At 38.0% G+C, this 23637-nt stretch overlaps 1 protein-coding gene across 7 annotated transcripts in view; it reads left to right on the plus strand.

Annotated features, from left to right (window-relative positions):
• The window catches only part of arhgap24 (Rho GTPase activating protein 24), a 64041-nt gene extending 41561 nt beyond the window's left edge, over positions 1-22480 (plus strand). For 3 of the 7 annotated variants that reach the window (XM_028025595.1, XM_028025594.1, XM_028025597.1), the window contains 7 exons: positions 10293-10415; positions 15448-15655; positions 17441-17573; positions 18333-18406; positions 18492-18613; positions 18691-19861; positions 20070-22480. In XM_028025595.1, the coding sequence (XP_027881396.1) occupies positions 10293-10415; positions 15448-15655; positions 17441-17573; positions 18333-18406; positions 18492-18613; positions 18691-19861; positions 20070-20334 (2096 nt within the window). In that variant the 3' untranslated portion in view covers positions 20335-22480. The other 4 variants (XM_028025596.1, XM_028025599.1, XM_028025598.1 and 1 more) reach the window with 4 other exon arrangements.
• Positions 22481-23637: the final 1157 nt, after the last annotated feature.

The following is a 23637-nucleotide window of genomic DNA, read 5'->3' on the forward strand; positions in this document are numbered from 1 at the left end:
TGTTTAATTTACAATCACGCAATGTATCTAAGAAATCCTTCAGCTCTGTGAGTATAGATTGAAAATATTTTTTTTTTCTTATTTTTTTTTTTATTCTTACTTACGTTGCATACACATAGAATCAAATTTAAGGACGATACCATTCAGCTGTTTAGTCTCATAAGTATTGTTTCTTACTACTGTGAAGTATGAGCCCATTACCAGAAGCATGCTTGTTTCATATGCAAGCAGTTTGAGTGCAAATACAAAGTATAGATTTCACCTGTGAATCTAGATTTTCTTGTTTGTATTCAGGTTCTGCAACTTTGCAGACTTACTCAGCAATCGGGTTGGCTTATACTGTAACTCTTTCAACTTTTTCCAGCTATCAATGCAGGCAAATGTTCAAATGGCAGCTGCCAAGACCTAACCCCAGAAGGCTAATAAATAATCGGCATCTTATTTTTGACACAGTGGTCATTATTTCAGCAGCTACTCTATATTTTAGATGGGACTCTATGTGAATGAGATCATACCTAATTTAATACTGTGTCATTTGCATCCCAGTAAACAAGTACAAACGGGATGGACTATTTGACAACCTATGCTGTACATAAAATTGATGTGGAGATTTCGTTTTATCTCTAATAATTATTTTAATGACACTATGGTTAATATCATTTTAGAAAGATTTTCCCCAAATATGAAAATTTAAGATTTTTCTCCTACCCAGTAAGTTTCTGTTGAGTTAAGTTGTAATCCAAGAACTTTAGTACATTTTTGTTTACATTTTGTTTCTGTAGCATATTTACACGCCATTACAACCCATATATTTTCTTGCTGGTTTTGCCTTACTTTGCTTTTTAATTTGTTTGAGTCCTTTTCATTTTGGCTACCCTGCTCTAGCAGAGTGTGTTTTTTTGCTTCAACGTATAAGTTTGCTCTTCATTTGGCTGTCGTCTTCGAATACATACATGTTGCTTCCTCGATCAAATCTTCTTCCATTTTATTAGCAGCCAATAAAACACAAGACGGCCTGTAAAACCCCGTCAGAATGTTGCAGTTCATCATAGAGCTCGTTTTTATTGCACTTCTGTGACTGTTTTGTGTTTATTGTGCCAAACTTAAGTTACAAGTTTGTTGCTTTGGGCCCAGTCTGAGCAGTGGGTTCACTTTCTAAAGTGGAAATTGAAACCCCTTACATAATGGTATATTTACAGCATCACTGGCAGGACACACAGACATTGCTCTTCGGCTGGCATGAAATCAGAACGGAGACACTTGGCTTTTGGACAACTCTGTGACTGCAATGAACAGACTGACCCGAAGCTTACCCCGCTTGTAGCCATGGCAATCTATTAAAACGTTCTTAGAGGTAAACAGATTTCACTGTTTATGCCAAAGAATGCTTTATATAGATACTTATTAATACAAATTTACAACCAATTTAGTCTGCGTGAGCTTTGTGGCTACAAATGGTTGAGGGATAATCTAAAACTTTCTGAATATAAATGTGGGATTGATGTCACCATTCTAATCCATTTTCCTGTGCCATGATTACCTACTTTCCCTAAGGGTACCAGTGAGAGACAGACGAGCTGAACAAACCTTGTCCTCTTTGACCTCCCCCCCTGCTATTCACTTTTTTTCTCATTCAGCATCAGATGGTAATGGATACCTATTGTAACTCTATGGAGTCTGTGTTCCCCACCAGATAATGTCTTTGGGGACCCAGGTGGAGGCCGATGTTTTGGTGTCTGTCTTGAGATCATGTCTTTTGATGAACAAGGACCACCATGACACCAGGAAGACAATTAGCCATCGATACCTTACCGGGGGTCAGGTGAAATGGTAGAACCATCACAGGCACACGGGAAGATGTAGCTGCAGAATAAGTACCAACATCTATAGGCAGCGAAATAGACGGCTTTTTGTGTGTGTGCGTGTGTGTGTGTGTGTAATTCTCTCTTGTGGGAAAGGGCAAGAAAAATCAATCAAATTTATTTGAATTAGCCTAAAAGCCAACTTTTAAGAAGTCGTGCATAATGACTTGGAAGTACACATGTGCAAATCCAATAAAGAATCAGAGCAACATTTATTAAAAATGTCTTCTTCTGATGTATTTTTATCAGACTGCTAGCTTAGCATGAATCCATAGCTACCAATATCATTATTACAAATTGCAATTCTTTCTACAGACTAATAATAAAGTCTAAAAATATGTGCATAGGTTATGCAAGACTTCACAATGACAAAAATAAAAAGGATACCCTTGTATTTTTCTCACCACCAAGACATTTCTTTTAGAGATTTCCGCTCATAGAAGCTAATGAATGGTTAAGGTGAAGTCAGAGTTGTTACCTTCTCTTTGTCATATCTAGTGCTAAAACACTAAGCAAAAGTGTTTTGGCACTTTCAAACTAACATTGTAAATAATAAATAGTTTTGCTTGGTGAAGTTAGTTTGGTAACAAAGGGATCTGACAGTGACTGAAAATGTGGGAGGTCATGGACTACGGCACTGAAACCAAGCACAGCCTGGAAGAATCTACTAAGTGTAAAACTTAAATTAGGACTGTGAGACAAAAATACAAAATGCAGTGAGTAACAATGATAGAATGTATAGGCAAAAAAAAACACAAACCAAAGTGACAAACCCTGAAGTCCCAAAGATCATCACTATACCATTAGAAGAAATGCAAGTAGCTGGTATAAATTGATAATCTGTCATTCTGTCAATAAATGAAATATAAGCTTATATAAATTTACATATAACCCATGATGATTGTACTTTTATTCACTCCTAATATTGTATATTTATTTAATTACATTCAGTTAACTCCATGTTCAAAAGTGTTGCAGCTAACAGTGGAGGATCTTAAAGCATTGCAGTGTGAGCTAGAGATCTCGTGTTTGCTTATGGGGTCGTGCCCTGTGTCAAAGCGTGGTGCTCTTAAGCTCAAGCCTTCAGAGAGATCTGCCTATTGTTACCATACAGTACTGGTGTGTGCGTGCGTGTGTGTGTGTGTGTGTGGATACGCAAAACCCCCGTTGCAAACCTCTCCTCCCTCCCTCTTCCCTTCCCTTTCTCTTTCACACCCTCTCAGCTGTGCTCACTCACTCATTCTGAGCCGGGCCAAAAACCGGCAGCACAGATCGTCCACTCAGGACCTCCGGTCCTCAAGTTAACCGGGGCAGCCGGGACTTTGTAACCCCATTCAGAGAGCGTCTTTTCTGGGCAAGCGAGGCATGGAGGTGGTTCATCAGGCAGTTCATAGTCTACCACAGTACGGAGTGTCTGGTTTGCTGCCTTTACATCAAGGTAATGAGTCTTTTAAAAGTTCAGCTTCTCTTTATTACAGTTGAATACATCAGATTTAAATGAAGATTTTTTTTGTTAGAACATATGTTTGTTTGTTCGTTTTTAACAGGAACTGTCTAGTTTTTTAAGTACAATGAGGTAATATCTGTGAGGATAGCTTCATTTGAAAACAAAATGATTTAGATCGTAGAGATCATGTTTGTCTCCAATGTTAATCCTCCTTCCACTTGAATGGACAGACATTCTGCTGTGTAGAGCTGCTTGCTGCACAGTGACTGACTTCCTGTTATGTTGGAGGTATTTATGATGCATGGACTTCTGAGAAGACTATCATTAGACACATTATTGAATCCCTACTTGCCCTTGCTTGCAGCAAACCAGACAACTCTTACAGACAAGAGAGAATCGACCCTTTGTATTCATTTAATCTCTGACTGCTTAAACATATCCACACTCAGAGAGAATTATGACACAGATTTTGTCATTTCAACAAGGTAGTTACTGGGTCTGCATTGTTTTCTGCGCCAGCTGCAGCTGCTTCCTCCTCTTGGCAGGCAACACAAACTCAGTCTGGAAGAAGTTAGCCTTTCCACAGTACAAAGTGACTTCCATTTAGCAAATACATGATATTATAGGTCAAGTAGTGGTGAAATTATGACTTGTAAACTACTTTAAACTACGCAACACAGTCTCTAATGTTTAAACTACATATTTTGAAGTTAAAACAGTTTTTTTTTTTTTTTTTACAACTAAATATTAAAGATTTCTGGTTTTGGCTAATAAAAACGGTCAGATTGTACTCATTAATGTCTTATTCTTTGTTGAGGCCATGACAGATGTTTCACTCAACTTTAATTCATATAACTTCCTTTTCAGTTAGTTGGGAAGAAAACTCACATTTTGGGAATGGACGATAGTTAATATTTTGCAAAGAATTAACTTGACCAAATTCAAAGTAAAATTTGATCTACTTTGGGTTTTTACAGGATTCTTAGACCGAGTGTGAACTGTAAAGGGGTTTGCAGGTATTTCACAGCACAGTGGGATCCTTTGTTGTCTCCCACCTGTTTTTAGACCATTAGTTAAAGTCTAGTCAGCAGCTGGCCACTTACTCAAGCCGGTGGTCACAACTGGAATGAACAGTTGTTATCTGAAGACAGACGTGCTCAGATAGCAATTATAACATGACATGACATGATAGAGATAATTTAATATAATGCCAAGTTGTCAGTCACTGGTTACTGGGAATGAAGTTGCTCAGATGTGTGCTACATAACATGCTGTTAAATTTACTCGTGTTGTTCAGCTGTCAGATTCATTAAAAAGGAGGATTTGTCCCTGCAGGTCAGGGGTCAGTCTCTGCCTTAAGCACAGGACTTAAAGTACACTGGTGTTTTTTGTTCACTAGTGATGGTAGGATGGAGCATAAGATGGATGGAAGAATTAGGGGAGCACTGTTGGTGCTGCCACCATCTCTTGTGCAGAAGACTGAGCATGACCAACAGTGAAGTTCTCAATATACAGGGGTACCAACTTCAGATTAACTTGCACCTTGGTTGATAGGATATGATCAAAACCTGATGCAAGCACTTTATTAGCTTCCTTTGACTGACAAGACTGAGCCTTACAGGCAGAGTGAGGAGCCACAGGGGGATTGGAGTAGTGGAAAAGAGGAAGATAATGGAAGGAATAATATTCATGTGCAGTATCTAGCTATTGTCACCATTGTGTCTGAATCTGCTGCAGTAATAAATAAAAAGGTGAAGTAAAATGGTGTTCTGTACATGAGAAACAGACAAGGACTGGCTGTTTTTCAACAAGGGTGCGGCACCTCTTGTTCATGTTAATGTCCTTTAAGAAGAAAAAGCTACAGTTTTGGTGTATTGTTGTAATTTTTTATGCTTTTGTAAAGCTGACAATATTTAGCAACTGGATCAAACATTTTTGAGTCATTTGTGGAATCATGCCGTGTTGCACATTATAACTACTTCATTGTTTAGAAAATTGTGTGTCAAGATTCTTAACAGTCTGTATTGTTGAAGCCATGAAATTTACTTAGTGGAGCATAATAAATGTCAGGGTATCTGTCAAAAACACTGTCCAGTCATTTTACAGTGGTACAAACAAAACAGTTTGAAATTTGAACCAAACATTATTCTGCAATGATTTGCACACAGACCTCCACAGCAGTCAAAGTTATAGACTATACTTTTCTCACATTCGCTGACAGTGACTTCTAGTACAGGCTAAATAAGTAATTGGCACTGACATGTCGGGACAGAGTTGTGAGTGTTCAGTGATAAAAACTGTAGTTTGTGATTTTTTTGGTGCTTGCAACAGAAATTGGGTGGCTTCATATAAATGAAAAGTGTTTCCCCCATTTTTAGAAACCCAGAGACAAGCTCTATTAGACAAAAAACTGAGCATCAACAGGAAATGGCAGCAGGAACAGGAGTGTGCTGTAATGGACATGGTATGCCGTTTAATCATTTTGCTCTCTTGTTTAACAGCTTCATAATAATGTTGTTGTTTTTCTTTTTTCTAGCGGAAATGCTATCTATCAAAGCAAGTAATGGAATTAGTGACTGAATGTAAATGTGTTCAGAGGCGCTCAAAAACGATGTCTTTGTTTGACAACTGAAATAAGCAACGCTTGCAGGGTGCGGTGAGAAACTTTCAAGTGAGAAACTCGGAGTTAGAGGTAATTAGTGTAACTGAGTGAAATAACAAATTCCCAGCTGTTGGGGAAACAAATTGTGTTTGCTTTACAACATTGGAAGCAGTATGAGGGAAATGAAAACTATTGTTACTTGTCCAATAGAGGGCAGGGGAGGTATAAACTTTTCATAAATGTTATTTACGTCTCTAAAGTCAAGAAGTATGTGAGTGCTGCGTTGTTACTGAGCAGAAAAGTTTTAGCTTTTGTTTTCTTAGACTTTTTAAACATTATTCTCCCATGTAATATTTTAGATTAAATCAGTGCTATATACTAAATTATTATGTTTAAAAAGTAAATAATTACATTTTAAAAACTTATGAGCTGATTTTAAAATATTTAAAAAACCTATAGCTACATTACATTAACTTTACCAGGCACATTTATGATTAAAATGTCAAAAAATATTACTTTTTACAGCGCAAACAAGACCCAGATGCAAGTTAGGTTTATGCAAGGGCCTGCTTATCAAAGAAAGCGTCACACTAACATAAACAATTTTCTGACTGATTTAAAGTGTAAGAAACAGGGAGGGTGCAGATTAAAAAAAAAACAGTATTTGGCTGAAACAAGATGAGAATATTAACTTAGACTGATTTTATTTTAGACTTTAATTCAGATCTACATTATTGAACACAGACAGGTTGAGAACTTTGTCACAATAAAAAAAAAAAAACCTGTAATTGTTGCTACATCTCTACAGACAGAGATTTAAACAAGTATGCATGCAGTCCTATGCATGAAGGGGAATTTTGGAAAAGAGAAAGCTGCTGTAGGTCTGTCAAATGGACAGCTGTCAGCTCACTGTTGACCCACAAATGGTCAGTAAACTGTTGACCATCAAAACACAAAGCTTTGCACTGGAGGTGATTTTAACATTTTTTTAGTGGCCCACCCAGAACTGTTGCTTGAATCTGAGGGAGAATTTGTGGAGGGAACTGAAGACTAGAGATCATGGGAAGGAGAATTTCTGACATCAAAGACCTGGGCCTCATCGCGAAAGAAGAAGTGTCAAAAACAACAACAACAACAAAAAAAAACATGCAACAACCTGATCAGAATTTAAAAGGAGTGGTTGACAGAAAATGAGATAAAGAGATATTACCTTTTTTCAAAATGCTACTTTTACATTATTTTATTAACATTTAAGGGGAATCATTTTATATTTAAATCTGTCACTACTTAGATTAATTATGTAGCCTACTTATCTTTAAACAAGGCAGTTAACACTGGATGCACCTCAATTCTATTTTTTGTTAAATCCATCAAAAATAAAAACAAACAGCTTTTTTGGTGACAATAAGGCTTCATAACAGTGCAAAAGCATCAAACCGCAGCTTTATATATTTGCAAATTATATATATTAAAAATTGATTAGAACAAATGTGGTGTAACACAGCTTAACAAATTATTATCGATGACAGTAATTGGGGGGGCTGGGTGCGGACACGACTTCCGGGCCCTGGAAAAACTTGCTACGGGCCTTGGCGACTATCTCTCCCGGTAAATCTGACACAGTGTGAATGCGCATACTCATCGATACGTGATCGTTTTCTCATTCTACTGAATCCAATAACTGATCTGCCACCTAGCGGCGCTGATCACGTGATGAACTCCGGGCTAAAGTAAACGCTGAGCTCCGGGTCGCGAACAAAGTAAACCTGGAGCAGCGGAGCTTTGAGAGCAGCTGAGGAAACACTCCCATGTGCGAGCACAAGTGAGCGGCTTTATCACCCGGTTAGTACATGCTTTACTGTGGGGTACTAGTTAAATTAAAACATTGTTCCGCGTCGCTGCTTGGAGGGATATGGAATGAAATTAAACTGTGGATTTGAGGAAGTCAGGAGGTGAGCCGGAGCTGCCTTTTGTTTGTTTTTCACAAATGGACGCGTTCAGTTATCATCGGGAACGGATTGTTACATGTTTAATACAGATCGGATGTCTGCTGGCGTTTGGGAGGGTAGAGACAGGCGCCTGGTGAAGTTTAATGCCTCCACTGCAAGGTGAAGGCTAATTAATTAATGAGAGCGCTGAGGACAATCAATAGCTGGGGGTGACTAATCGCTGGACTAGAAGGAGAAACCATTAGACTACTTAGACTTGATTAAAAGCCTCCCTCTTGGACACACAGCCATCAAAAAGAACGAAGCGAAACTGTTTTCATTATTAAAGTTATTAAACTGGTTGCTTATTGTGACGTTTGGCTCAAAAATGAAAATAAATAAATAAATAATAGATAATTAAATAAACAGATATATACGGAGATCCAAAAGTGACACTATTTCACAAATAATCGTTTAACTTCTTTTTAAAATAAAATCTTAAATGCATAAAATATTTTTAAATACAGTTTCCAAAAAATCCATTGTTTTTAATACCCACATTTTATTTACAAAACACATGAGTATAATTATTTTATTAACCATATTAACCAATCAGCTGGTACTATTTTGTGAACCACAATAATTAGGAATTTATTTGATATTGATGTGCTGTATATGTGTATTTTCATTTCTGGAAATTATACAGTATTTATGATTTATTCATTGCATTGTGATCTTTTTTTTGCGCTGTCAGTGATATTTGAGACAAATTAAAGCGGCAGATGTTAAATTTGCCACTGAGATATTTACTGTCTTCGCATCAGGGTTAAAATATTCAAACTTTAAAAAAATGTTTTCCATTGGCAAGTCAAATAATAAGAGAATGAAAATTAGTTGGTTTGCTTACAGAATCCCAAATGTAATTTATTCAATATAAATCAAATTATTGACCATAGATAGAAACTATTTAAAAATGTATATTTCTATAGTGTATAGTTTATGAACTAATTTATTTTTTGTAGTCCTTATGAACAATGTGAACTGTTTAACACGCGTCTGAAAACAAAGAAAAATGTCCATAAAAAGCAAGATCAGTTTATCCCTGAATAAGATGGTTAATAATATAATGCAGAACTGAATTCAGTGGACTAAGTATGTAACTCAATATTTGAATTATTAGAATAACATAAGATATACTGATATACTGTAAGTGACTGGATGAAAACGCTGATCCACCCTTAGCAGCTATGCAACATGTCAGTTTCTCAATTAACTCAACTTTCCGACTTGTCCCTATGGAAAATTTTAGAAATGCTGTTTCAGAGGGATCCATAAAAATCACACTGATTGATTTTTATGTTTAGCAAAGGTTTCAAAAATTTTATGTAGTATGACCTTTGATCATGGATATCTGACAGGGAACTCTTGAAAATGCTTTTTAAGTTAAGTAAAAAGAACAACAAATTTTACCTGCCTGATAATGTAAAACAATATTTTGTATAACATACAAAACAGTTTTTACATCTGATAAACAGTATTCAGATTAATTATGGTTTTTTTCTAACCTGGAGGTAATATCACTTTAAGTGTCTTATTTCGAAAGAGCCTAGGTTGAGATTGTGAAGGGAGCCTTGCAGATGTTAAATGCTTCATGAGGAGAACATATGGTCTCTTGAAACCGTTAATGAGATTTCATCAGGGCAGACAGTGAGCATAGATTTCACTGTCAACGTTTACGTCTAAATTTAGTCTGACTCTCCAACCACTCAGGGTCTATGAACCCCTAAGCCGGTATGCCATAACGCATTGTTGTTTTGATCCTATCAAATTAGCGCATCATTTACAAACATGTTTCAACTGCAGAATTAATGACTCATCAGGGCTTTATTTACCTGAATGTAAATGTTGAGTTTTGAAGTTATGTTGCATTTATTGTAACCCGCTGCCCTTGCCTCTCGCGTTGTGTTCGTGTATATAAATAGTTTTTGAGTTACTAGTTGATTTCACCAGAAGTGCATTCCTGTAAAAGATCTGGGGTCCTTTGATTGTTCACCATCTTGAAAAGCCATAAGTCCTTAGATGCTTTTTAAAGAACATGTGACAAATGGACAACTTTTTGCAATTTTCTGTTGCCATGGTTGATGTATAAAGATCTAAAACAAAACTTCTATATTTTAGGGACATGTTCTCTTGTTATTCCCATATTTAACAGTGGCTAAAATAAATGAGCCTCTGTGTCACATCATAGCCATACTTTAAGGACACAGGAAGTAATGCATTAAAAATTTAACATTTTATTTGCAAATGTTACAAGTTGGGGATGTTTGCTCTGTCCCATAAATCCATTTTGCATAAAGAGATTAACGATGATGATAGACACCAGATAATTAAACTGGTTTCAATAATGTTACATGTTTTTTTTTCTCTCTCTCTCTTTTGTTTTTCTTGAACAGGAGGAGATAGAGAGCGGATGACAACCAACCATGAGACCTACCTACTTATGGCCAGCACCCAGAATGACATGGAGGATTGGGTGAAGACGATCCGGAGAGTCATCTGGGCACCATTTGGTGGAGGTTAGCATGAATGCAGCCCTTATTTTTCCTTATCTTATCAGCAGTAAGGGAAGTTGGGAGCAACGCTGTGATACACTTGAGTTATACTTGCTGTTTTTGTCCTCACAACAGTTTTTCTTGGCAGAAGCATATGTGAGTTCAATGTCATGAGGGGGTCAGTCGTGCAAATCTCAGTTTTTGTAACTTTCTACGCATATGTACAGCATATTCACGTTTGAATAAAAACACAGGACAAATATTTATTCTGAAGTGTTACAAACCTAAAGTAAGACTCTTGAGGTTTGTCATTAGTTGTCTATTAGGAATGTACTTTCTTGATGTAGCTACTACTCATCAATATTAGATGCGACCCTTCTCCAACACACCTGAATCAGCAAATGAATGGCTCATTACCAGACATCTGCAGAGCTTAAAGACTGAAAACTGATGAGGGAAATCAGCTATTTGATTTAGGTGTGTTGGAGCAGGGATATGCGGTTTCTTGATCTGGATTCTTGGAGATGTAGTTACTGGTAGCAATCCTGTATTTTGTTACAGTTTGGGAAATTGTTATAATTTTTAGCAGTTACTTTGTATTTTTGGATGTTTTAGATTTGACATTTTTTTATTGAGTGCACCTGAATTTAAGTCTAAATTCTTAACATTTATTGGGTGAAATGTCATGTTATTTAGTTAAATGTTTGACCTTTTGTTGATCACATCCCATTAATTAAAAATGTTTTTTCTAAGATTTGGTTTAAGCATTATGTTTTTTTTAAGGATTTAGTTCAGGAAGAATTAACTACTTTGTGTTGAGGCAGCTAAAGTCCGTCCACATGCTGCTGGGCGTCCTAGGAAAAGAATAGGATTTTTGCCTGTCTCAGGACCTGGAAAATGTGCAGCAACTCCTGTTGGAAATCATAGCATCATCCATCATATTTGTTATTTTTTCTTCCAGAGTCTCTACCAAACAAAGTAATAAATGGAATTTCATCAAATGTGTGTCAAATAAACCAACACAACCCTGTCACTGAAAAAAAACCCCCGATGCAGTCCATTGATGTTGTAATTGTTCTGTGACTTTGTTGGAATTATTCTGCTGATTATCGAGTCTCCCGCTGCGTCGCCGTGGTTTGTTATTGACTGTCCTGGCAGACACTGGCCTAGATTGTGCATTAGCGGGGCACAAGTGCAGCGTTTGTAACCAGACAGGCAGTTCAGGCAGCCTTCATTGACCAACAGAATAGATGAGGCGGAGTTGGCCCCTCTGTTTTCAGTGCAGGGAGTTTGATGTCTATTGCAGTTGACTGCTTTTCAAAAGGACGAGCCATTTGTCAAAGATGCCACAGGAAAGGTGGCTCCATGTTTGAGCCTCGCCGGGCTCCCCCTCATACTGGCACGCTCACACACACACACGCATGCGCGCACACACCCCGACATACACAGAAAGATTACACACATCGGCCTTTAGCCATTTTGCAGCAGCAGCAGTTAACGACTGAGCCCTGATAGGCTGATTATGACTGCTGAAAATTCATGAAAAAGTTTGCTCAAAGTCTGCTGGACAAAGAGAAAGAGCCCAAAGTACTCACAGCTGGACAAATGCATTAAGTACCGGTCAACGGTGAGACAAGAAAGGAAGTGGTTGGGGGAAAATGTGCAGCTGTGGATTCTCTATCTGGATCCTTGGAGATCTATTTCATGGTAACTACCTTTTGATGATTTGTATTTGGGAATATTTTTTTGGAGTTTTTTTCAGTTGCAGGAGATTGGGAAGAGATGTATGATGCTCTTGTCTGAAGCTATGTTTTAATGTAGCTGAACCAAGAGTGACAGCTCTACTTATCTTTTTTTTCGTTTCTCCCTATTTTTCTTTGCATTTGTTGTTTGCTGATTAAGAAACAAACTGCCCCTTGGAGACAATGAAGTTTATCTTATCTCTCCAAAAAACTCTTTAATTAAACGTCTGCAGATGAATGTTCAGAAGAGACAGAGCAACAATACTTGTAATTTTCTCATTTTTATATATTTTGTACTATTTAAGCAGCATTTGGCTTGAGTTTGCATTCAGTTTTCATCATCAACTTGTAAAAATCCTACCTTTTCGTGAATTGTAGCTGTTCAAGAAATTTAAATTAAAAAACACTAAGTCAGGAAATGTATTATTTTTTCACTTCAGCTCTGTTGCTGTATTGACAATCAAACTTCAACGTTCAATGATGTGAGAGCAGCTTGTAATTTCTTGTGTACCTAATAGCTATCCTGGTCCCTCAACATAACAGGCCAGCTAGTTTCCCCACCTCTAATTGGGGAATAGGTATTGAGATGTTCCCATCTTTCCCAGGTTTGAATTTTAATGCAAATGAAACAAAACCTAAGAGCTTCCACTCTTATTAGATATGATTAGAAATACATTATTGTAGATATGATATAGCAAAAAAACGCTTCAACTCTTTTCTCTGCTATCAGTATTCAAACTTATATTCACAAAATACTGATTTGGCTAGTTTATGCAAACAGTATTGCAGAAATAATACAAAATAAACTGGTAGAACTCATGTTAGGTCAACATTGGTGTTGGTGCTTGCATCATTTGTGTGACTGTCAGGGCCTGAGAGGTTTGACGGAAACCCTCGAGGGCTTGCAGGCTGTTTAGAGGTGTCACTCCTGTGTGCCGAAGGTCTGCGTTTTAAGTACAACCTGTCCAGAAGGAACAGCAAACATGCAGGAAAAACACACTCGGAAGCATAAGCTGTTCAGCACACACTGTTACATGTGACCCAGGAAAACATTCCTTCACTCATGACTGGAACGTCTGGAGGGAAGATCTTGTTTTCAGTTACCTTTTCTCATTTGGTCCTTTGTGTGGTTGTCGATACGGGAGGATCTATGATTTATTTCCAGGGTGGACATTAGCTTAATTTTTATTTTGAAAGCAGAAACTCAACTTGAAGTGATTCTTTGAGGATATTTTTAGCGTATGTTTCAGCCATTTTTCAGTTTGAAAATAACTGCACACTGTTTTATTGTCTGATAGAAAAAGGAAATGGATGTATTCTTTGCTTTCCAGCACTGCTTTAGTTTTCTTTCATAAGTTCATAGAGGGATTTTTGGGGGAAATGCAGGTATGCATGCGCCTGAAGATCTGCAACTCTGTGTTGTCGTACCATAAATTTATTAATAGGCATTTTTTCAAGAAGCTGACTGGATCTGTACTTTTTAAGAGAGGTGAGTTTAATAGCATGCATGATATTGAGAAAAAGTGTTTAGAGCAGGATCTAACAGCAATAGATGACTCTGTGATGCAGAGGAAAATCAAAAGGGAAATATGTGCTTAAGATATGTTTTAAGTATTCCCATTAAGTCTAGTTATCCTACAGTTGTATAGCTTAGGGTGTAAAATGTGTCATGTGTATATTTGATAAGCTTTGTCTAATTTGGTCAGTGTGCCTGGTCGTCTGCATGTGTGTGAGTGACCTCTGTCTGCGTCTGGAGACTGAAAAAACATGCAAATCTAAATCTCTTTGTGTGGCAGCCTTAATCTCCTCCTGTGCTGTGTTTATATGAGATGGCTGCAAATGGTAGTCTGCCTCAGACAGAGGGGAAGTGATGTTGATCTGAAAGTAGGACTCAATCCGTCCAGGTGTACGACTGATTTTTTTTTTGTTTGTTTGTTTTGTTTTTTTTAATTGTGTTTGCAAGTTGGAAAGAAAACACATGTATTTTGTAGCCATCATCAAGCTTTTGGCATAATTCAGACTGGATATTTGATAGCTCTTTTTATCTAAATTTGTAGCACTCATTTTAATTAGATGGTTTCCCGAGGCAGATGGGACTTTTAAGTAAAGTCCAAAAATTTAGATTAACGCTTTAGTTTGGGCTTTTGGAAAACCATTCCGCAAACCTGATTTGTCCATTCCAAAACCAGACTGCAGATATATTTGGATTAATTGTCCTTGTGCAATACTTCATTTATCCGTCTAACCCAAACTATTAACCTCGGCGGTGGTGGAAAGTGGTTACTATCTTTAGAAAAAGTCAGTAAACAACATGCTATGTTCTGGAAACTGCTGGAACATCAGTGGCAGAGTTATAATTGCCATAAACTGACTGAGTTCCTCCAAAGAAAGAAGCCTCTGATCCAAAATGGACACCTTGAAGCTTGACTAAGACTTGCAGTTGTTTACAATGACAACCCAGTATCATTTTGGATTAACACTTTATTCTCATCAGATAAACATAAACCCGTTTGACCAAAATGGCAAGAAGTATAACCCCAAGTTTAGGGTTTCAAACCTAAGGCTCTGTCACAGTTTTTGTTGTTGACATATCTAATAACATATTGAAAAACTCTTGTTGAATGGGTTTAATTAGAAGACAAAGAAGGGGAGTTTCTAAAATATCAAGTTCTGTCGTATCTCTGAAATATGTATGTGATTTTTGATTCACCCCCATTCTGAATAGTGTGTGAGTTTTAGGCTCAAGAGATTTTACCCTTGCCATGTTGTCACTGTCCCACTTATTTATTTTTTCCATATTGAGTGATCAATTGCTCATCTCAGAGAGACATTTCACTGTCCTGTGATTACCCCCAAGTGGTCTGTTGACCATAAACTGAAATAATAACACTGTCATCAGTTTCACATTCAATTCAAGCATCCAGCACGTTGAGATGAGTGAAACATCTACTTAGTGTATCGTGAGATTAAGTTAAGTGACATTTCAGTCTCAGTTGGATTCTGTAGAATATTCTCCCTATGTATGCTTGGGTTCACTTTTACCACTCTAGGTTCTTTTCATAGTTTGTTTTGACATTTTAAGTCACTTGCCCTCTCTAAAATACCCTTAGATCTGAGTGGTCCGGGTTATTTCACCTGCATTTGTCTTTATGTTGCCCTGTGATTGACTAGCAATCTGTCCAGGGTGTACCTTGCCACTAAACCCTTTGAAATACTACTGATAGGCAGTGATAAATATTAAACACAATTGTTTTGTTATTTAGCAAATATTTATTATAACAAATACATCTTGGCTACTTCTTCACATTCTCCAGGGATCTTCGGCCAGAAACTGGAGGACACAGTGCGTTATGAGCGCCGGTTTGGGAACAAACTTGCTCCGATGCTGGTTGAGCAATGTGTGGACTTCATTCGCCAGTGGGGCCTTCAAGAAGAGGGTCTTTTCAGACTGCCTGGTCAGGCCAATCTGGTCAAAGAGCTTCAAGATGCCTTTGACTGCGGGGAGAAGCCCTCGTTTGATTGGTAAGAGAAGAACATGAATGCAACTGACTTTACAAAGATTTTCATTTTGTCTACACCACTGTGACAGCATATTCATATTCCTGGTTTGAATCCAAAGCATGGGCACTGGTCAATTTATGCTAAAGAGAAGTGGTCTAATTAAATGCACTTGCTAGCATAGTCCTCCTTAGTGTAATAACTATAAAACAAGCACACTTAAATATGCCTGATGATAATATGCAAATTAATTTTCTCTAACCTGATAATCATCCATGCATCTTTCAGGGTGGTGGCTAAAGCACCTTTCATGTAAAATCCTTTGTTGCATTTCAGTGGCAATGACTCCATCCATCTCTTCCCTGGTTAGCCTCTCTAACCCCTGCTGGTCTCGCCACCTGTCCCCTGTTGGATCGTTATCATCTCCAAACCCAAATCCTTTTCTTTTGTAAGATCATCTAAGCTTGCCAATGCAGGCCTCATTTCTCCTCTCAAATCCTTTTCTCGTTTCCTTTTTCCCTCTGGTAAAACGTAGGGTTCTTGCATGTGTCCCCGATTCATGCTTTGCTTTTTAATCATTTGAAAATTAGCATATTGAATGTTACACTAAAACTATATGGTATTTCAATTTCAAGAAAAATACATCTTACAGTTTTTTTTGCTTAAATGTTGCAATAGTCCATTGGCGAATCGAGCAAATTAAATAAAATGTTAAATATAAGGGGAAATAAAAACAAGAATAGTTTAAAGTCCTTTTTCAAGCTTCGCAGCTTCATGTTCGTTATGCTTTTATTTCAAGTTCTGCACTAAAGGGACACTAAATATAATTTAGAGGTTGTAGTTGCTCTGTTTTAGTGACATTTAGGACAGACACATCAAAACAAAGCCAACTATTGATGCTCAAATGAATTATGCTAGTGTGCCATTTTATGTGTAGATGTTAAATGCCAGGCAGCCAAAGAGTACAAAGTGCATTGCTGAGTATAAGATTTAAACAACTTGTGATAAATCTCTGTGGTCCATGGTAAACAGAGTCTAAAATGTGCAAAGTGAGCACTTAGGAACACATACATGAATAATAGTTGGCACAAATTAACATGGTAAGAAGATACTGGTCTTATGAATCCACATAAGATCAGTGACTGTGTCTTATGTCGACACAGCAGCAATTTACAACAAACCCTTGAATAATCTCAAATGTGACCTGCAACACCAGGGAAACAGTGATTGAGTAACAGTAAGCAACTGCATTTAACAACATAGAGATGGAGAGACGCACCACTAATACTATAATAAGATCTACCTCAAAAGGGGTCATTAACATTGAACAATACTAATTGGAATCAAAAAAATATATGCATAAAAAAGCACCAACTGGTTCTGACTAAAAGCCTTTGACATAAGTATCATGATCCACTGTGTCATATACTTCAAACAAATCTCTAGAAACTGTAGCACAGTAGGCATTAGCATCCATTTTTCATATAAAATTATATAAAACTTTAGTGCTAAGCTATTTGCTAAAAGCAGACTGATATGGAAATATAATTCATTAAAAACCATCACCAAAAGTCTGGGTTTGACACAATAAGCAAAAATATTTTAGCAATTTTTTTATCTGTGCCTTCTTGTTGTGGATTTAATGCTTGTATTAAACAGAAACATGTTGATGTGGTGTTCAACTCTGAAAAGCATCTTACATCTTTTTAAACAGCTACTTCTGTTTAGAAACATAATACCACATAGGCCTTATCATAGTTTCAGTGTTATCACCGTCTTGCTTGTTGTCACCACCTTATCTGTCTACAGTAACACAGATGTGCATACAGTAGCGTCTCTACTGAAGCTGTACCTCAGAGAACTACCCGAGCCTGTCATCCCCTTCCAGAAATATGAAGAGTTCTTGGCCAAAGCCAAACTCCTCGGTAAAGATGATGAAATGGTAGGAAATGAAAAATTATGCTTTTTTTTTTTTCCTTGTGTATTTCTTGTCACAGACTTAATCCCTGTGTCCAATCATAAGGTAGGTGACTGGTATAAAGTTAGCTCTGAAAATCCTCACTTTTGTCCCGTTAAAGCTGATTTATTTCTACCACAGTCCATGCACCGCTCTGCCTCACGCAGTGGTGGACTTTTCCTGTTGTGGGCCACATAAACAGGGTTTCTCTTACATTGTTAAACACACTTTGTACCAGATGTTCTCTGCTGTTCAAAACAGTTTGTTATAAGCAAGTCAACATTTTTGGCTACGGTGTTGTTTGCAAATCCCGAAAACATATCCTGAACAGCTTCCCTCATTTTTTAGCGCTCTCCTGACGTTAAAGTTAAAAAGTGATAAACTGGGGAAAAGTTCTACATATACTTCAAACGTACTCCTTGAATGTTTTCACTTTCTGCGATGTTACAATCACAAACTTCAATGTCTTCACTTGTGATTGTATGCAGCAGACTATCAAAAGTTCTTCATTATCCTGTGGAAGTAAAGCAACCTGAGTCAATGCTTTGTTAAATCATATTTTGCTATATTTACACCTAGTAGACCTTTGGTATACACATCTACTAGCTAAGTAAGAGACGTCTGTTTGATCATAAATTACATTTCACATACAGTTTTTTTTGTCTGTTTTTGTTTGTTTTATATAGAGTTGTGGTTTTTTTTTAATTTTAAGATTTTAACATGAAAAATTTCTCTAACCTGCAGGGTATGAAGGAACTGAAAAGGCTTGTGGAAAGTTTACCTCCAGTAAACTATAACCTCCTCAAGTACATTTGCAGGTATGTGTTACAGTAGATAAAATTTAAGCCACTGGAAGTGGTTATCAGGTAAAAGTCTGTATATATATGTTTATGTTTTTCATAGATTTCTTGATGAAGTTCAGTCATACTCAGGAGTGAATAAAATGAGTGTTCAGAACTTGGCGACGGTCTTTGGGCCAAATATCTTAAGGCCAACGATTGAGGATCCGGTAACAATCATGGAAGGTCGGTGTTAAGAACATCCAAACTGTCTGTTATGGTGTTTCCTTTATATAATGATTTATGATCCCATTTTTTTCCAGGAACTGTCCTGGTCCAGCAGCTCATGGCTGTTTTGATTGGCCACCATGACGTGCTGTTCCCCAGAGATGAAGACGAGCCGACAGCACTTGAACTCGCTAACAACAACAACATTGAACCGCTGAAGGGACAAGTCCCCACAACTACCTCGGCTGTCAGCGCCCTGTCTCAGAATACAGAGAACAACAACACGCAGCTGATGCGGCAGTGTGTTTGGGACACCGAGTCTCAGTCGCACCGCCAACAAGTAGACAACACCAGCTCACCACGATCGGCGAGCCCGAGGACAGTTATCACAGGACGCTTTGAAATGACCCGTAGTCCGCCCCTGATGGTGAAGAAGAACCCAGCTTTCAGTAAAGGTAGTGGCATTGTTACTAATGGTTCCTTCAGCTCCTCGCCCCCAGCAGATTTTGATAAGACCCAGAACCTGACCGCAGGTGGTAGTTTGCCCATGCGTCGAAGTGGGGCGCTTAAAGGTCCGGGCACAAAAATGGGCACCAGCGGTGTGACAAGTGGAGGCAGTCCTGCTGCGAATGGGACAAGTGCTTTTCGACTGGGGATGTCAGGGTCTGATATGATCACAGGAGGTCCAACCAGCCGCAATGGTCTTTGGGTACAAAACAGCTGTGTTGCACTTCGGGAGAACAAGACGCGTGACGTCTCCAACAACGGGGATCAAACAACCAATCAGAACCGCCTGTCCACGTACGACAACGTCCAACTGAACCATCAGAACCTGCAGAACCAGATCACCAGCATATGTCTGAACACCAGCTGCGAGGACAAGCAGAGCGTGGACAGCGCCACCTGGTCCACGTCCTCCTGTGAAATCTCCCTCCCTGACAACTCCACCTCCTGCCGCTCCTCCACCACCACCTGCCCCGAGCAGGACTTCTACAGCGGACAATACGAAGACCTGGATGGACCAGCTCAGGAGGGAGCGCCTCTGCAGACGGGCGGAGAAACAGGAGGTGGTGGGAGGAACAGCAGCAGGGAAGGGAGCGGAGATGGAGCAGGAGGGAGCAGTCGCGGCACCAGCAGCAGTGATACCAGTGAAGGTTTCACCACTGGGAATGGACCTGGGAACCACAGTGCTCTGCACAGTCTGGTGGCCAGTCTGAAACAGGAGATGCACAAACAGAAGACAGAGTATGAGGCCAGGATAAAAAGGTGCAGATTCCATTTCTAACAGTTTTCTTCCATTAGTGCCCTGATATATAGATAATTAATTTCATGAAGAAAAATAGAATAATAAGTTGTAGATCGCTTTCTTTTTCCACAAATTGTTCTGTGCTGAGATGGTTTGTTGATAAATTGTCCGACTATAATTTCTCCTCATGGTTTTTTTTTTTTGCTTTATTTTGTTTTTTTCTTCCAGCTTGGAGCAGCGCAACTTGGAGCTGGAGACGGAGATGGTGGGCCTACACGAGGAGCTGGACCAAGAGAGGAAGAAGTACACCATGGTGGAAATCAAGCTGCGTAACGCTGAACGGGCCAAGGAGGATGCTGAGCGGCGAAACCAGATGCTGCAGAAAGAGATGGAGCAGTTTTTCTCCACGTTCAGCGACCTCACGGCGACTGGCAACAGCACAGCCACAGAAGCCCGCCGACCGGACCGAAACAACGCCATCTGGATACAGTGAACGGCACACTGTGGTTCATTTATCCATTTCATGGATGTGAATGCTGATGGGACTTGAGACAGGATTAGGATGCTGACTGGAGGAAATCTGGGCCTGTTTTATATAAAAAATATATATTAAATAAGCGTATACAGCTAAAAAAGGGATACTTGTGTAAATACAGTCATCACCTGGAGTGATGTCAGGCTTACATTATATTTGTACATAGCGTTATTTAAACACCTCATGGACACTTTCTAACCTTCTCAGAAACTGCAGCGGTGCTCACTCACACTGGGAAGTGGAATAAAGAAAAGCTTCATCAGTGTGTCAGTAAACTGTACATTTTATGTGGGGAATGTAAAATGTGAAAAAACATGGAAAAAAATAATAATATCCTCAACCTTGGACCTAAAAATAATCAAGTGATAGTTCTCACTAATTTTATTCATTTCATTCATGCCCTATTGTGTCATTCTGTGTGGGCTCATGTACATAGGGGGAAACGATGCAGATGACTGCAGGCAAATGTTTGTAACTGAATCTGTCACTTAAATGTTCAAGATATTTAAGCAAAGTCGTCATGGTGATATGTTTTATATCAGGATTGTTTTTGTCCTTGCACTTCTATGTTTGTCCAGTCTCCACCAGTTGGTACTGAATGTTCTGTCAGTCAATCTGCAAACCATGTTAAACTGGTGAGTATATTGTGTATTTGCTTGTACTTCTGTGTAGTTATATTTACTCATGACCAAAAAAAATAGAACCTTTCTGTAAATATTTTTTAGATGTTGAACACACTACTTGTTAGTCTGCACTGTGGTTTTGATTGTTGTTTAAATGGCATGGTAGCAGTTCAAATGGAGGTTTTGTAGCTTTAAAATTGCAATTTAAGCCTGGCACAATTGGTCAGTTGCATACAATGCCAGTTAGAAGTTTACGTACACTCATCGTTGACGAGGCATGGCATATTCATTTAGGGCTTTAATTGGTGGATTTGAATTAATCCTTCCTCATGGTGGAACGATTATCCAACAAACCTCAGTAAATGTTAAAAATTTTAACATTTTTCTGTAGAAAACAAGCTTCTGTCAAAGCCAAAATCGTGCTGATGGACATAAAATGATGCTCCATGTTCAACTTGCTTACAGTGGTTGCTTATAGTGGACGGTATATTTCGAAGCGTTTATGTATAATGTTGACATAGTATGAAGGAAAGTCACAAAAAATTAAAAGTTATACATCCACTAGTAGAGTTTCTTGCTAGATAATCATTCCACCTTTGTGACAGAACACTGTAAAAATATCATTAGGGCCCGCACTTAATATAAGATGTACGCCCGTAATGAGTGTAAACATCTGACTGGCACTGTCAGAGATTTAGGCAACAAATATTTGTCCAGAATACAGAATTTGAGGAGAAAATATACCTTTCCACTTCAAGAGATATGTAGCAAATTCTTGTGGAAATTCAAATGTGTAAAATATGATTGTATAAACACCCATCAGATGATTTTTATTCTAACCTATAGAACAAGTACAAAAAGTGCATCTGGATAATTACCAACACAGCTGTTTTTAACTGTGAAAAAAAAATCTGACTACAGCAAGGATTTTGTCAGCACCGATGACATTAAAAGCCCGTCTGTTAGATTTACTGGCAGATGACAAACGCATGAAGGTGCATGAGGTTCATGAGGTTCATGAGGGTTTGTGTACAATAACTTAATATGCATCAAGTGACTTTTCTATTCACCAAGTGTATGTATGTAGCTTCAAACCAAATGTCTACACACGGTGTGGATTTGCTAATGGGTACAAGTCCGGTCGTATGAGTCATGAACACGCTTAACGCTTCTCCACCAGAGATTGTTCCCCATTTTAAACCTGCTGCTGGTCATTGCAGGACATCTGGAATGTGTGCACAGAGAAAGAAAGTCCATGGACAACCAAATAAAGAGAGGTGACTCTAAACTCTCTTCACACATTATAGAAAAAATAGGCTTTAGCCCAGCTGATGGTGCCACCTCACTCTGAATTCCACGCAAAGAGCAGATAATGGACTACGGTGAAGGCGGATACTGAAACTCATGCAAGACGTGATACTTGATGTTCAAAAGAACCTTGAAAAAACATGACATTATAAATAAAAATGCATTTCCTGTGAGTCTTGTGTCACTTCTGGGTGTTTTTCAGAGAATAAATTGACTTTTTGTGTAGTATATAACTAGGAGAGTCAGAGTTGGGTGTTACTTGGCTATTATGTTGATTATAAAACAGATTCACATGTTTTGTGCTATAGCTTATCTTTATGTTTAAAGTTGTTTGAGTCATAAAGACAGCAGTAAAATTTGAAAAATGGGGGTGTGTTACAAGGGCAGAAATGTCAAAATAAATATCCTGGAAGGGATGTTATTTTTTACACATTATTGTTATTTTGATGTAACTTTGCCAATAAAACAAAACAGTACATTAGCTATTTACAGAACTATTAATCAAGCAACACATGGAGCATATTTATTACATTTAAACTAACCACCAATACTAAAGTATTATTTTGACCTACTTTTTTAATGACTCAGAGCTTAATTGTCTAGCTGTGATTCTCTCCCAGATGACATCACTAAAGGCACTACTGCTGTTATTACCTCTTGATTTTTTAATACAGCATGTATACGCAGATCCATACTGCAGAGTTTTCTACATAAGTATACTGAATTTAATTAACTAAACATTAATACTGAAAACTATTTAGCATTCTCATTCCAATAATTATGTCCCTGAAGAGTTGCCCGTGTTGAAAAACAGAAATAAACAATGTTTTTTTTTTGTTCAGTGGTAGCATTTGTCTCTTTGTCAACAGCTGTTTATTATTTTTGGTTCACCTCTATTTGAGTGGGCCTGTTTATGAAAAACATACAGTATTCTTTACTTCTGAGTGGTTGAAGCAGCCACCTTGCTCAAGTATCTGTGTCTGTTTGGATAATCAATTGTCCCTGAAAATATCAAGTAATCCTGAAAATTGGGAACGGTAAAATAGATTCTTCTTAGATTTTTACATGAGGGATTGAAGCAAATAATAATACAAATGTATGTAAAGATTGTACATAGTAAAAAATAATATTTTCTCACCATACTCTATTTCCCACAAATCCTTCATACCCTCAAGGGTAATGTGAATCAATATGTCTATTTCATTCCAAGGTGTTTTTCCTAAACCATATTACAGTTGTTGCACTAGCCTTGATGATATTATGCCCAAACTGAAAACTAATTTCTAATGTAAATATTGGTACCCCATTATGTTTGCTAATCACCAAAGCA

This window comes from Xiphophorus couchianus, chromosome 8 (assembly GCF_001444195.1).
Source record: "Xiphophorus couchianus chromosome 8, X_couchianus-1.0, whole genome shotgun sequence".
In the NCBI taxonomy this organism is placed as follows: Eukaryota; Metazoa; Chordata; class Actinopteri; order Cyprinodontiformes; family Poeciliidae; genus Xiphophorus; species Xiphophorus couchianus.